This window comes from Prunus persica, chromosome G6, assembly GCF_000346465.2.
Source record: "Prunus persica cultivar Lovell chromosome G6, Prunus_persica_NCBIv2, whole genome shotgun sequence".
NCBI lineage: Eukaryota > Viridiplantae > Streptophyta > Magnoliopsida > Rosales > Rosaceae > Prunus > Prunus persica.
In genome coordinates, this window is record NC_034014.1 from 28015821 (window position 1) to 28032182 (window position 16362).

The following is a 16362-nucleotide window of genomic DNA, read 5'->3' on the forward strand; positions in this document are numbered from 1 at the left end:
ATCAATTAAATTCTGATGAGTGTTGTTACGATCAATCGTTAACTCTCGTATTATAATCAGGACCAGAAAAATAATAAAAAGAAAATGACTCCATAACCACAAGGGGCTAATGTCTTCCAAGATGATGGACATTTGGATAAAAGATTCTCTTACTTATGCTTTCACACAATACGATTGATATACAGAGTAAATTAAACATCTTCTTGAGTTCTGGCCTCTTAAGTTACCATCAGCATATCATTCATTTCACACTATAGCTTAGCTTGACAATTTATTGTGAACCCCACTTGTCTTATCCTATTTTATCATAAACAATGAGTGGGGTCCACAAAATGTAATATTCATATTTTTAAAAAATAAAATTAAAAAAATATCCCAGCCTGATTGATTCTTCTTTTCCCAAATTTCACCAATAACTCAAATTCATGGTTTGTTCATCCAATATTCAAAATGCTGCTATTCTTATTTTGATTTACTGTTTTTTTTGGAACCAGTTCTGTCATATATGTTTGACAGATTCAAACTAGTTTGAGGAAATTAATGATTAATGAATGATCCAATTTTGCACTTTCTCAAGGGTGTTTAGCAGAAATAATCAGATGTGCAAAGACAAAATCCATGCTGTTTCACTTTCCACATAAATTATAAATATCTTGTGGACCTTTATGTATCTAGAATGTTGTCATATACACTGAATTCAAAGTGCCTCGTAGTTTCCACTATAAATCTTATTATTCTATATGTTTTCCTTTTGGCCAGAAATTTAGTTGGCTTTCCATGAACTGGATGGCCACTGTAATCCCAATCTATAAAGAGACCCTTTTCTAATTCGAATTCAGCTTCTTAAGGGCGGTTTGATAATCATTTCAATTTTAGTTTTTAAGTTTTATTTTTTGTGTTAGAGTATGGAGGAAAATGTGGGACAATGAAAGTGAGAATGAGAGTGGAGATGAGATTGAGAGGGAAGATAAGAGGGGAAGATGGAAGGAAGGAGTAACAAAAGTGAAAACTAAAATTAAAAATTAAAATCTATTTAAAATTGTTTTCACTTTTGTTACTCCTCTCTCCCATCCTCTCCTCTCATTCTCTCTCTCAATCTCATTTTCCTCTATACTGTAGCATAAAAAATGAAAAATAAAAACTACAAACTAAAATTAAAATAATTATCAAACGAGCCTAAGATAATGTTATATATTATTTTTTTTTTTCACCTTTTTTTTGTCTTTTTCTTGTGTTAGCTTTAAGTTTCTCTTTCAATTTCAATGGTTGAAATTAGATGTACCGTTCTTTTAGGTAGTGCAAGCTTTGAAATTGGATGCTTTTTGCCTTTGGGGGTTTCTGTTTGTTTGACCTCATTTTTAACCTCTAATAAAGATATAATATTCTTATAAACAAGAACAATTTGGAAGTGCTTGAGATGAGAATCATTTTCATGTGCATGCGTGCACACTTCCAATAAAATTACTTAATTTCAATTGTATTTTTTTTTTTAAATGAAGTTTTTGTATTTAACATCCATGTTTGACCTTTTGCTTTGCACCATCAATCGAGATATTAAAGATTACTTGTACCATCTATATTGCCATAAGTCGTGGGGCTCTGTACTCCAAAAACTTAATCAAACCAAGCTCACCAACAATGGAAGCCCTAGAAATTTCCTCCATCAATTAGATTGCATTGTTCTTCATTTTTTTTATTTTTTTTTTCCAACTGAAGAAATAGAATCCACTGGGGGAGGTGGTGAAGGGTAGATGTAGACAATTGATAGGTCATTTGGTGGTTTTTGATAATGTTTTTTTATGTCCCTTTATATTTTGGTCGGAGGAAAAAGCATGAAACATTCATTTTATGGATAGAAGAAGGAAAGGAAGTCTCTACTTTTTCTGGCCAATTTGGCCACTTTCAATCCCAACAATAGCAGTAACGCGACTACTCGACGTTGAAGATATCAGCTCCTTTTAGAATGGTGGGTTCAACATTTGGAAACTTGTTTTTTTTTCTCTCTTTTTTTTCACAAACCATAAAATTGCACATGCACTCACTTGAGATTATTTGCTAGTCATAAATCTGAATTTGGTTATTTATTTATTTATTTGAATCCTTTTCTTAATTCTAACATATAAAACTGCCAAATTCCATTCAGTTGATGCGTTGGGTTAATTTTAAGATATATTATTCGTGTGTTTGGCTCTTATATTACATGTAAATTCTTTTTATTTTTTTAATAAGAGAAATGTTATTCACACTCTAAATGTAAGTATAAACTGCTTTCTTTAAATTTAGTATTTGGAGGTCTGCTCCATGCCATCATGCATTAGTTAAATGTAGTGATCCTCTTTCGAGTTTTTTTATTTTATTTTTTTATTTTAAATAATAGAATAGAAGTATCAAAATCAAAGATAGGGTCATCGCATGTTGGTTGGCTAAGATGAAGTCAAAATCAATCACTGTGGCCATTTGAGCAAATGGATTATGGGTGTGTGTAAACCACACGACTCCATGTGCCATGCACTGGCCCCGAGAGCGATGGCCCTATTCTTTTATTTGATAGTCATCCTCTTTCCTCACCATTAGGGGTGGGCACGGTTCGATTTGATCCAGTTTCACCCTTAAAGCACAGCTGAATCTATTAAACTTTTACGGTTTGATGTGATTCGGTTTGAGCTAAAATTAAAATGAAAATCCAACCAAACTAAACCATTCATATCCGGTTCGGTACGATTTGATTCGGCCGGTTTAGCATAAAAGAAAACATCATTTTCTCTGTGTCACCAAACATGTTCATTCTCAAGTTCCCTAATATCAAACGCATAAAACATTCACTAATCATACAAGAGGTAAAGAAAAAACATACAAAGAAAAGAAGCTGCAAGCAATAATAATTATTAGAGAACATGATTCTCAAAGAAATACAATCTTATTGTGCTTAATTATATAGTTATTACAAGAAAAAAATAGGACCGGTGGTTTGGTGGCAATTCTCCACACTTGTATCTTCCCAAGTGCTGCACCAGCTTTTGTGTGGTATTAAAAACACTAAGGAGGCATGAGATTCCTCTGTTGGTTTCCTCCCCACGCATGTCTCTTATGTTGTTCACAACATTTGATCTTCTCTCTTGTGAACAGACATCAAGCATTAATATCACATAAGCAACATTTTATATACATTATTCTATGAACAAAACTAAATCAAAGTAAGGTATGCTACAGTCTTTTTGTACAATAAAATAGATTAGCATATTTTAAAACCATAAAAATGAAAAATTAGGCCTCATAGAAAATACCATTTTATTTTTCAACTCTCTAACTTTTTATATATAACCAGTTATTGGAGACAATACAAAAAATAAAGTAGTAGACAGAATTAGCATATTTTACAAACCCAGCTGATGATGACGATCCACCACCAACAATATTCTCATAATCAATCTTTGCATAACCTGGTGGTCGATGATGGAACTTGGATTTTGTAGAGATGGATTTCGCTGAGGACAAATGGGTGGGTTTCGCCGAGTTCGAATCATGTTGGCTTGAGTTAGCGTCGAGGGAGAGGGAGAGGGAGATGTAGCAGAGAGACAAAGAGAGAGGGAGAGGTAGCAGAGAGAGATGGAGAAATAATGAGAGGGAGTTGCGGCTAGGGTTAAGAGACGAAGGAAGGGAGATAGGAGAGAGGCTCTTCTGAGGGAGAGAGAATGGTTAGATAACTTAGATGTGTCCGTGAGTTGTAGTTTTGGAGTCCAATCAAGTGTTGCAGGGTACATGGTACACTCTTAAATAACCACTCAAACCTTGCCACATGTAAACTAAATTAAATAAATAATAAATTGATTTATAATCGGTCCGGTTCGGTTTAGGACAGTTTTTAAAACTCTCAAACCACAGCTGAACCAAACAAAACCGGTTCGGTTCGGTTTTTCAAAATGTTGACTTTTTCTTTGGTCAAAACCAAACCAAATCAATCCAATATAATCGGTTCGGCCGGATTGACCGGATCGGCCGGATTGATGCCCACCCCTACTCACCATGGCCTCACAAATTCACAAATACCTTTCAAATCTAATTCCGTGTCGAAAATGAAAACCTTGTCCCATTTTAATGACCAGAAGATTGTCAGTCATCCCCTAGCTTTTGCATCCATTTCCATTTTCTTTAATCCATTTCCCTAATTCTGCAAATTGGTGTTCACCTTTCAGAGAAATTGGGTTACTCTGACAGAACTCAAGTCTTCCAAGTTTTCAGAAAAATACCTTTCGGAGAAATAGGGTAAACATTAAGAGACATTGAGTCCACTTGCTTGCACCCAAGTTTGAATTTACCTCACTGTTTATAGAAGTTTAGACTATTCATGATATAAAATAATAATAATAAAAACGATACTATAGAGCTAATTTTTTTTTTTTAATTTTTATTTTTTCCAAATATTTTCTCAAATTCTGCCCATGAACATTAGCCCATCTCAGGCCAAGAATGTTATTCTATTATATGCGAAATTTTATAGTAAGGATGCCATGTGAGAACTTCTCAGGGTTTGGAGATCCGCTTTCCATAAAATACATTATGGGCTTTTGCCCAACTCTCAGCTAAAGGATAAGTTGATAAATGTTGAAGCCTAGACCCAAGAGTTGGGTTGCGCTCTATTTCAGAACTTCAAAATCAACCTCTGTTTGAGTAATCTCAGAACGCAATGTAAAGGAAACCATGCATTTGGATCTTGTTCACTAAAATAATATCAATTGAAAATCCATTGCCCAAATTTAGCTAGATATGGCATACCGTTAACTTATGTTAGTAATGATCATGAAGCCTATCAGCTAATATTGCACTCCCTATAAGTCATTTGGCCAGCATAACCATTTGACAACAGAAGACTACAACATTGTAGCAACCCACGCCGTGACTTTCCTTGAAAAATTAGATCTTTAAAAAGAAATTACCATGAAGTCTGCACAATATCAATGTCAGTATATTGTGTTCATCAACTGTTTCAAAGGAACATGATCCAAAAGATGACAACAATTACAACCCCCTCCCCTTTTCCTGAACATCCAGAATAAACTAAAGATAAAATGCAAGGAAGAGAGAGCAAAGTGGCGTTTATAGATGTTTGAAAGAAAACTCCAGTTTAAGAATGATGCATGCAACTGTATGGAGACACCATCTTTAAAATTATACACAAATTTGAATGAGTCGCTGAAACTAAGTTCTTATATGGCATCTACAGAATAAATTTTGAGTAAAAGAAACAAAGGAATGAACCTAATTCGTTCACCTCAGTTCAGAATGCTCATATGTTTCAGAGCTCTCATAGGTATTGGAAGCTTCAAAGGCTTCAGCTTCAGAACCTTCAGAACTTTCATAAGCTGAAGTTTCACGAACTTCACTATTTTCGGGAAGACCAAACTGGAGCAAGTAATTGACTCCATTAATCACATCATAGACCATCAATCCAATTCTACCTCCTACCCAACTGCCCAATTGACTTCCGACAAGATAACCAAATCTCCCAAGCCTTTGCTCTCCTAGAAAGCCTCCAGCATAGGTGCCAAACAAGGTGCCAGTGCCCCTAACAGTCCCTTCTGTTACTGCACCACCATAATATATAGCTTCAGAAAAGTCCCATCCAGAAGAGATAATAGGACCTATTATCCGCTTGGCTTGCCGAGTTGCCAGTTTCGCGGCCTTTGCTCCTGCTTTCTGTGCTTGTTTGGCTGCATCTTTAGCAGGTATCCCCTGTGACAATGCATCAGCCAATGCACTTTCAAGTGCTTTATACCTTATTCTCTCAACATGGGAAGCTCTGATGTTGTTAACATAGAGCTTCACTCCCTCTTTCACAGAACAAGCTAGTGTTCCAGAACTCATATCAAAGCAGTTCAAGAATGTAAACTGTCCACTCCGAGATGCATATTTTTCCCCAACCAACTGCCGACATTTTTCAGCTATGGAGAAAAAAATAAGATCAAAAGATCAAAATTTATTCTAAATTAGTAATGGATACAAATTTTCTCTACAAAAAAGACTAAAAATTGAATATTGCATTGCATATGTTAGCAAATCACAAAATGCTTCAAAAAATCGATCATGGGTACAAATCTCAGACTGTAAACAAAAACTTCTGTAAAATATTGGGCACAGAAACATTATATTTATAACTCCATTCGACCGGAATGCATGCAATATTACAACAATAACAGAACATTAACATGAAAATAGTGATTTATCTTTCAAGCTATCAGCTCAGGTCTATAAGACAAATCAACTGCCCCACCCCCTTCAACAGATTCATTTCAGAACAATATCATGGATTCAAAGATAATAACTATAGCATTATGATAAAGATCCAAGCTGCACTCTTTCAGCGCGCGATGGACTTCGCTTGATCAAATGATCTATAGGTTCTTCAAATTCGGGATTTTGGTTTAAATTCCTTGCATTTTGCTTGCAACCAAATGGGAAGATTTAAGAGCCAATAAAATTTTAAAAAGGACAGATCTTTTACATATTCAATTAAGAATTATCATTTCCAAAAACTTCAACTTTCGAATTCTGTAAAAAAAAATGGCAATAACAGCAAACATTATGTATATGTATGTACCTGTGATACTGAGAACGATGATGCCAGCTATGAAGGCCACTAATTGGATTCTTTTCTTCTGGAAATCCATGGGATTTCAAGCACTTTGGAAAGAAAAAGAAAAAGAAAAAGAAAAACCCTAACTTTGGGTGGTGAATGGAGATGGGATTAGAAGGTGATAATAATAGGGAGCTCAGGGAAGGGAAACGAAGGGAAGAATCTGAAAGCCGTGTGTACCATGAAAAGTCAGACTCAAGATTTCTAATCATTTATGGCCTTACATGGAATGGAAGCCATTGAGTGACTACCCTAAACGCTGCGTTTTGGCTCTCACTAATTAATACTCCTACCTACCTACGACACTTTTTTTCCCTTCTCTCAATCTCTTTTCTTGGTTCTTTCAAAAAAAAAAAAAAAAAAAACTTATTTTCTTGGAGAGGTTGCTTTTCCTTGGTAAAATGAGGGCCACAAGCACAACTACAAATTTATAAAAAAAAAAAAAAAAAAAAAAAGCTAAGAAAAACAAGCGACTTGATAAAAGTTTAGTGGTAGATTAGGATCCAACTTTTCCTTGTTCTTTCTTTTTTGTTTTTTCTATGATAAATTACCATTTTCAGTAGTTATTTGTTTTCCTTGACATAAGAAACAGAGATAATAGTAGTTGAAAGACTGCAAGTTATTGTCCCACAACTTTGTGATGGTTTAGGCTTTCTGCTCCAGTCCACCCAACACAAGCATTCATCACATCTCACCTTTGGATGTGGACACAAACTGCTTCCTTTGTGCTGAGACTGAAACCAAATGCAGTTTCTTATTTCAATGGTTAGGAGCCCGTCTACATCAGGAACAAAACCCTTCTCCATCATTTACTTTTTTACAATTTCATAAGTAGTTCGATTTGGGATCAACCCTATTTCCAGCATCTCATTAAGAAGCTCATTCACATCTTCAAGCTTGCCCTTCATGCAATATCCCTTGATCAACACATAACATTAAATGTTACTTCACGTGCTGGCTTCCATTTTCTCCGTCTGTGCCCTCATATTCAAAGCTGCACTGAGGTTTCCTTCCCTGCAGTAGCCATCCATCAGAGTATTGTATGTCAAGTGTATTGGAAACAAACCCTTTTTGAGCATCTCATTTCGGAGTCTCGCTGCCTTTCTTGACTCCCCTACTTTGCACAATAACTTTTTGGGCGTCTCATGTTATGAGATCAGCTTTGGAGCCCCTTATCTCCATTTCATATTAAAACTTCATGGCCATTTCCTTGTTTCCTTGTCTGCACAAACCAGTAATCCGGCAGTTAAAAGGTCGAAGTGTCTGGGGAAACCCCTCGCTCTGACATTGAATTGTGCATCAATTAGCGTATTATATGTTATAACATTGGGCCCCAAGTCTTGATTTCTAATGTCATCAAGCAACTCTCTAGCTTTCTTTATCATCATCTTCTTACAAAACCACTTATTAGTGCGTTGTAGGTAACAACATTTGCTTCAAACCCGACTCCCAAGCCAAGCATTTCATCCAGAAAACCACAAACCTCGTCAAGCTTTTCCCATTGCAGCATAACCCATTGATCAGTAATTATACGTAATCACATTGGGTTTCAAACCCTGCTTCCTTATTGCCTTGAACACCTTCATAGCTGCTGCTACATTCTCATATTTACCGAACCCAAAATCAAAGCAGTAAAAAAAGTAATCTCATTCGGGCAAATGGTATCTGTCACCATCTCCTTCAAAATGGCTTTAGCTTTGTACATGTTTCCCAACCCATCCATTTGCAATATCCATCAATCAGAGTATTAAAAGTAACCACATTTGGTGAAATTCCAAAAGCCTTTGGCAACGTCCTTTTCCTTGCTCAATTCTCCTCCTAATCATCTCTCTATACACGCAATCAACATACCCAAAACCCTTTTCCTTCAACAAAGCACTCAACAAAGGCTCACAAGACAAAACTGATAACTTGGACCCAGAATCACCAGCTCTCTGAAATGCTTCAAAACGCAAAAGAATCTTCTAACTTTTCACATATGCCAGCACCAACATATAAATTATAATGGAATTTGCACAAAACTGGTGCTTGCTACACATTGAAAGCATGTGAAATTTTGAAGAAACCGAATGCTTCTCACTGTTTCTAACAAACCCATCTAAGAAAACTATGATCTTTGAGGTTTTTTTTTTTTTTTTTTTTTTTGGGTGGCGATTTTTACTGAGTTCAAGATTGTGTGCAACATTGAGATCGTTCTGGTACCAGCTGAAGTACCTGAGTGTTAGCTCTGGTTGGCTCAGGAGTGAAACAGTTGGCGAAGAAGTGCGGTAAAGTTTGAACCTTCGAGATAAGTTTTGAGCTCTGGCTAGTAGGGTTGTGTGGTGGAACTTGTGAAGACGCAAAGTGAGGAACAGAGAAGCCAACGACTCTGTTTGTCGGGAGAGTTTTAAGAAAGTTTATCGAGAAAATTATGGCTTTTGGCACCAAATGAGCCTCGGGTTCCGTTATGTAGTTCTTCCACATAGCAGGGGCAATTTCGTCAAAGAAAAAAAACAAGGGTTTATGAAGGGCTTTAAGACACACAACATAAGAAAAACCCGTCGCAGTTTAACCAGTTTTTAAGTTCTACAGCAATGGCGGTTCTTCTTTAACAGAGAACACACGACTGCTCCGCTAGGGCATTAAAAAGACCCAAACCCTGAATTCAATTTTCGATTTTTCATACAGTTTCAATCGATTCACCATTAACATATGCTGAAGCTTCTCTCTTCTTCCTCATCATGCCTCCAGGCCCGAGTGCACAGCCTGGGTCCCAATTTGGGCCTCCGTCCCGGGCCCACCGAGCTCGCCTCGCCATTTCTCCGAGTTCTTGGCTCGCTCACCGGGTTGACACGGCCTAATTCGTCTCGTCGAGCCTTTTTTTGCTCGGACGCGAGCGACGGGTCTGATCAGGTGGTGGAGGTTGAAGCAAAGAAAGCGGGAACGGAGGGCGAGGCCGAGTCTAAGTCTTCGTCAGCAATTGTGCCCACGAATCCTCGACCCGAAGATTATCTAACGGTTGGTTGGCTTTGGTGCTTTTGGTTTTGCTAAAGTAGTCTGTTTGGATATCAGAAAATGAAGGAAAATGTTAAGCTTATTGTTACTTGTTCCTATTTATCCTTTAACAAGCTTTTTTCCTATTACCCATGAACAGGTTTTAGCTTTGCCGTTGCCGCATAGACCACTCTTTCCAGGATTCTACATGCCAATTTATGTGAAGGTACAGGAGATTATTGAATACATTGAAAATCAAGTTGGCCTTTTGTTTAACACTTCTATGTGTTGGAATATTTTGTTTCGTTGTTGGGTCAATTCTGTAATTGCTGTTAATGCAAGGTGTTATAGAACAATGTTGATTTACTGAACTAACTAATGTATTGCTTTTCATGTAGGATCCTAAATTGTTGGCAGCTTTACAGGAAAGCCGAAAACGGCAAGCTCCATATGCCGGTGCTTTTCTTCTCAAGGATGAGCCGGGGACTGATCCTAGTGTGGTCTCAGGTTCTGAAACTGATAAGAGCATTTCTGACTTAAAAGGGAAAGAGTTATTTAATCGCCTGCATGAAGTCGGTACGCTTGCCCAGGTGTCTCATTTACCCCTAAGTTTTATAAGCCCTAATTCTGTGGATTAACTAGACACCAACCATAATGTCCCTTCAGCTTTTAACAGTTTTTTTTACTTGTTTTCAGATTTCAAGCATTCAAGGAGACCAAGTAGTTCTTATTGGTCATAGGCGACTTCGAATTACAGAGATGGTGAGGAAAAATAATCAGTAAGAGTGAACTTTTGATTAATGCTTTTAAAGGCATATTTAGCATCTTTTTGCCTCATCACCTCATACATGTATAATATGAATTAGTATTTGTTTGAGATAAAGTTAGTTAAACTAAGAAAACTTATGGCTTGTCTACAGGTTGATGAGGATCCTCTGACTGTAAAAGTTGATCATCTCAAGGTCCACATTTTGTTTCATTTTACCAATTCAATTATTAATCTTTGGAGTTTTCACATATAAAGTATATTTTTATTTCCCTTTTTCTTATGGGCTTACACGTTACATTGCAGGACAAACCCTATAACAAGGATGATGATGTAATAAAAGCAACATCATTTGAGGTTATATCTACTTTAAGAGATGTTCTGAAGACTAGTTCCCTTTGGAGAGATCATGTTCAAACATACACTCAGGTTTGCTCAGCTTCTCACGATATTTGAATTTTATGGCATCTTTGTTCTTGCATGCTCATTTGCTTCAAGACACATTTCTTTGCTCGCAACAAATGTGAAATCGTTTTGCCCTCTCATCTTGGTTTTTCCCTCTTTTTATTTAAATTTGTGCAGCATATAGGTGATTTTAATTTTCCAAGGTTAGCAGATTTTGGAGCTGCTATATCTGGTGCAAACAAGTTGCAATGCCAGCAAGTGCTTGAAGAGCTAGATGTAAGCATTGGTTAATCTTAACTCGGATGGCTGATAAAGCTTTATATTCAATCGTATTATATCGAGAACGCTTAACTCTGCAATTTTCGGTCAGGTTTATAAACGTTTAAAGCTCACACTGGAACTAGTGAAGAAAGAGATAGAAATCAGCAAGATTCAGGTATGTCATCCCAATATGCCACTTGTTTCTCCACAGTATTTTGATTCTCTTTTGTTAATTCCTCCTTTCTTTTCATACTTAGGAATCTATTGCAAAAGCAATTGAAGAGAAGATAAGTGGTGAACAGCGCCGCTACTTGTTGAATGAGCAGCTTAAAGCCATAAAGAAGGTATTTGTCTTCACCATCATCGGACATATTTTCTATGCCATACCCTCAATGACAGTGTCTGATAATTTATCAATGATCTGTTCTCTTTGTGGTGGGTTTTGTATCAATTTCTTTATCTCGCCCTTTTGGCTTGTTGGAACTTACTTGGCTTTACATGATGCAGGAACTGGGATTGGAAGCAGACGACAAAACAACACTTTCTGGTTAGTTAAAAGAAAAAATTATCCCTCTCACAAACCTAGATATTGTATCTGTGTATGTATGCATGCATGCTATATATGTATTATTGTTGTCCCTGGCTTTTCAAAAGTCGAAGGCTTGTTACTTGACCATATATCTAATCAAATAAGACTATATGTTAGGACCCCCTTGTATTGTAATGGATGTTTGGTAGGACAAAATAATGTAGACATAGTGCATGGTCTGATCATATGGTGCATACAATTAAGGACTGAGAATGACTTTGTCTAACATTAAGTTTTGTAACCATGTGCACATCATTGTTGTATGCTGTTGGTGTTTTCTCATCCTCAGTTTTAATCTGTGTATGCATGTATGTGAGAAACATTTATAAATTATTCTAAATATTGATTGATTGTGTATACCTAAAGGTAACTGTTGCATTATTTTTCTGATCATGTGGTGCAGCAAAGTTCAGGGAGAGACTTGAACCAAACAGGGAAAAATGCCCACCTCATGTTTTGCAAGTTATAGAAGAAGAACTCACAAAACTGCAGCTGTTGGAGGCCAGTTCGAGTGAATTTAATGTGACGCGTAATTACTTAGATTGGTTGACTTCCATTCCCTGGGGAAATTACAGGTTTTTGTGCTACCTCAATATAGTAATTCAAACTGGAGGGATCTATATCATATATGTGGCTAGAATGCTGAGAGATTTTAATAATTATCATTAATTTAACACCATTGCCACACTTAATAGGAATATCTGTAATGAGTATTTGTTTAAATAAATCTAAAATGTGGCAGTGGGTACTAGTGTGAGAAGCTTTTAAAAGGAAACTATAAAAGATATATTTTTAGTAGGCAACTATAAAAGAAATGTTATTTGAGTTACTATGTTCTTACTTCTTTTTTATTTATTTAATATTTAAACATTATTCTGTTATTTAATTAAAGCAGTGTTCCCTTATTGTATCTAAATCCCAAATGCAGTGATGAGAACTTTGATGTTCTTCGGGCTCAAAAGATTCTTGATGAAGATCACTATGGGTTATCTGATGTAAAGGAAAGGATATTGGAGTTTATTGCCGTCGGGAAACTTAGAGGAATCTCACAAGGTTGATATAGTTTTCATTCACAATTGTCTACCGTAATTTATGGGCACTACCTCGTTGCATTGTCTATCCTGTTTCTCATAGACTAATTTTAGCTCTGATTTTATATTTATTTCTGAGGTTGTAAGAAATGCTGCAAAGCTGTGCTAGTTTCCATGACAGTAGTGTGGATTATTGATGTTCCGCTTATTTATCACAGGAAAAATCATTTGTCTCTCTGGCCCACCTGGAGTGGGCAAAACCAGCATTGGCCGTTCAATTGCACGGGCCTTGAACCGTAAGTTCTACCGATTCTCTGTAGGAGGGTTATCTGATGTTGCTGAAATAAAGGTATTTAGCAAGCTCTGTGCACTAAAATATTGATAAACAGATGCACGTTGTGAGCTATTTCTTATAAAATAACTTTCAAAATATCCAGGGGCATCGTCGGACCTACATTGGTGCTATGCCAGGAAAGATGGTACAATGCCTAAAAAATGTGGGAACAGCTAACCCCTTAGTTCTGATCGATGAGATTGACAAGGTAATAAATGGCTGGTGGGCTTGCTTCATATTGTCCCTGAGAGACATTATATTGTAGGACTCTTTTCGTAGTTTAGTTTGTAAAGGGCGTATTCACATAAACAAAAAATGCTTCAAGTTTCATAATGTTGAACTTTGCCTTGTTTTGTGGCAGTTGGGAAGGGGACATGCTGGTGATCCAGCAAGTGCTTTGTTGGAGCTTCTTGATCCGGAGCAAAATGCTAATTTTTTAGACCATTATCTTGATGTTCCAATTGACCTGTCAAAGGTTAGTTTTGTTTAGTGATTTTAAGTCATTTGATGTTCTCCTTTTTCCAGTAGTATAATTGCCATTTCCAAGCCGTCTGATACATGTGCGTGAGGGTTAGGTATTATTAAAATCTTTTGAAGATGGAAAAGAAAGGGAATGCTTTAGGTGTCCAATTTTGTTATATCATCTTCAACTTGGTACTCACATTGGGACACATGAAAGTTGTGGCATGGTTTCTCTTTCTTCCTTCTGTTCATGCTTTAAAATTCGTGTTGCAGGTTCTGTTTGTTTGTACAGCAAATGTTGTGGAGATGATACCAAATCCTCTCTTGGATAGAATGGAGGTCATCTCCATTGCTGGGTATATTACTGATGAAAAAATGCACATTGCTAGAGACTTTTTGGAGAAGACCACACGTGAAGCATGTGGCATCAAACCTGAACAGGTACTGATATCTGTCAGTGAGTGTGTGTGTATTTGTATGTTGTATTTGTACTAACTTAAATTATGCTTAATCTGTTTCAGGTTGAAGTGACCAACGCAGCTCTTCTTGCTCTCATAGAAAATTATTGCCGAGAAGCAGGTGTTAGGAACCTCCAAAAGCACATAGAAAAGATCTACCGCAAGGTTTGTCACCGATGTCTAGATTCAGAGGGAGCTACTGCTTGGCAAACCTTATGACCTTATTGAACAATGATATGCATTACTTCCTTGAACAATGACATGGTTTAACCTATCTTTTATGGCCTGGCAGATAGCCCTGCAACTTGTTAGACAAGGAGTGTCAGATGAACCTGAAGTTGCTCACCAAATAGAGTCTCCCACAAGTCAGATTGATGGCCCAAATGAATCTGCCGTTGTTGAAGCTCAGGTTGCAGAGACTGATGAAGCCAAGGTAGAAGATGTTGATAAACTAGATCAAAATGTGGTTGCTAGTGAGAGCCAGACTGCAAGTGAATCATTAGAGACGGATCTCCCAGTTGAACCTGCAGTTGGTGAAGTTCAGGTTGCAGATACTGATGAACCTATGGATTCCAAGGTATCTAATAGTTTATAAAGTTATTGGGTAATGGGTTACTACGCAATCTTTATGACAAATGTGTCAACTTGAGTGCGACCTTAAGAATTGTTTTACTTCATACAAGATTTTGCAATCCTTATGGACCTCAATCCTGAGAGTTTAAGAAGAGTTTTTTTGTATTTACCTAATTTAAAATGAAAAAAGAAATGTTATAATTTTTGTAAAGACTCTTCATTTTGTAAATTAAAGGTTTTGTTAAATAAAAATATGCCTATCATGGGATGTGCCAGTTCTACCTTATGTTAAGGAAGCTTGTTAAACTACCTTTTTATGGTGCTTATCTTTTGTCTAATGACTCTTTCAATTCAGTATTTCAGTTCTGTCTGTTTTTTAGCTCTCTGAATTTATTTGCTCACCAACTGAAGGATTTAATGGTTGTATTTGTCTATACAGGATGCAAAGAAAACTGACAAAATTCAGGAAAATGAAACGACAAAAACAGTTGACAAAGTCTTGGTTGATGAATCAAACGTGGCTGATTTTGTTGGCAAACCTGTTTTCCATGCTGAACGCCTCTACGATCAGACTCCAGTTGGAGTTGTAATGGGTCTCGCTTGGACTGCCATGGGTGGTTCCACCCTGTATATAGAGACCACTCAGGTTGAGGAAGGAGAGGGGAAAGGAAGCCTTAATGTAACTGGTCAACTTGGGGATGTTATGAAAGAAAGTACCCAAATTGCTCACACTGTTGCGAGAGCGATATTGCTCAATAAAGAGCCAGACAATCCTTTCTTTGCCAATTCCAAGCTTCATCTCCATGTTCCTGCAGGTGCCACACCAAAGGATGGACCTAGTGCTGGTTGTACCATGATCACATCCATGCTGTCCCTTGCCATGAAGAAGCCTGTCAAGAAGGATTTGGCAATGACAGGGGAAGTAACACTAACTGGGAGGATCCTTCCTATTGGCGGGGTACGTTAAATGATTCTATAACTTGTCCGATTTAAGTTACTTGTTTTCTTCTATGTTCTTTATTTAGGAAATTTCATCAGGTTTGATGATATGCTGAGTATACTGTAGTGCATCTCGAACTCATAGAAAGTTCATTTTTGCAAACAATGCAGGTTAAGGAGAAAACGATAGCGGCAAGGAGGGGTGAAGTGAGGACCATCATATTTCCTGCAGCCAACAGGAAGGATTTTGATGAACTCGCCCCTAATGTAAAAGAAGGTCTTGATGTTCACTTTGTAGATGACTACAATCAGATTTTCGATTTGGCTTTCAGTGATGACCAGAGCAAATTAAAATAAGCCCTCTTCCCCACTAACTCCCAAGATGGAGCTTTCAATTGCCATACAAATGCGGTTGAGTGTTTGCCTGTGACCCCACAGGCAGGGCCATGCCCATATTCCTCGAAACAGACCCAAGCCAAATTACAGCTGAGATAAACCAACTGAATGAGGTGCTGCACAATTTTTTGTTATACATTTATTTCACTTATAATTATCCTACTATTCTTGTAAAATTGAAGCACCCATTTGCCCCATTTTGTAACAAACTTAACATTATTCTTCAGCTGAATATTTGACAATCTGAATGTGAACCTCATGAGATAGAAAAAGGTTTTTGAATTGGTCTGCTACTAAATAAATATGGAAGTTAAAGCTCTTATACTTCTTTTGGGGGGATGGATATGGATGAACCCAAAAAAACACTTTGAGATTGGTTGTTGTTGTGTGTGTTTATGATTTGATTGCATATTTAATGAATTTTTTTAATCTAAGATACGAGTGTGTCATGCTATGCTGAGTGCCAACTTGACAAGGCCATTTTTTTTTTTTTGTCTGCATAGGGATCTTTGATTTTGTTGTCATTGACACTTGGGTTGGGTTC

General features: G+C 37.0%; 2 protein-coding genes and 1 pseudogene across 2 annotated transcripts; 1 reads left to right on the forward strand and 2 right to left on the reverse strand.

Annotated features, from left to right (window-relative positions):
• On the reverse strand, window positions 5078-6938 carry LOC18773819. Its single transcript, XM_007205722.2, has 2 exons — window positions 6596-6938; window positions 5078-5939 (listed from the first exon to the last, which is right to left on the reverse strand). The coding sequence occupies exons 1-2, from the start codon at window positions 6663-6665 to the stop codon at window positions 5266-5268; spliced, it is 744 nt and encodes a 247-aa protein (XP_007205784.1). The 5' UTR covers window positions 6666-6938; the 3' UTR covers window positions 5078-5265.
• Window positions 7710-9021, reverse strand: LOC109949756 (annotated as a pseudogene).
• LOC18774588 (lon protease homolog 1, mitochondrial) lies at window positions 9159-16138 on the forward strand. The gene is made up of 20 exons (XM_007204899.2): window positions 9159-9628; window positions 9765-9830; window positions 10003-10194; window positions 10301-10366; window positions 10525-10566; window positions 10677-10799; window positions 10953-11051; window positions 11146-11211; window positions 11294-11380; window positions 11544-11583; window positions 12029-12200; window positions 12554-12678; window positions 12875-13005; window positions 13094-13198; window positions 13352-13465; window positions 13726-13893; window positions 13974-14075; window positions 14203-14487; window positions 14923-15441; window positions 15594-16138. The coding sequence occupies exons 1-20, from the start codon at window positions 9323-9325 to the stop codon at window positions 15777-15779; spliced, it is 2994 nt and encodes a 997-aa protein (XP_007204961.1). The 5' UTR covers window positions 9159-9322; the 3' UTR covers window positions 15780-16138.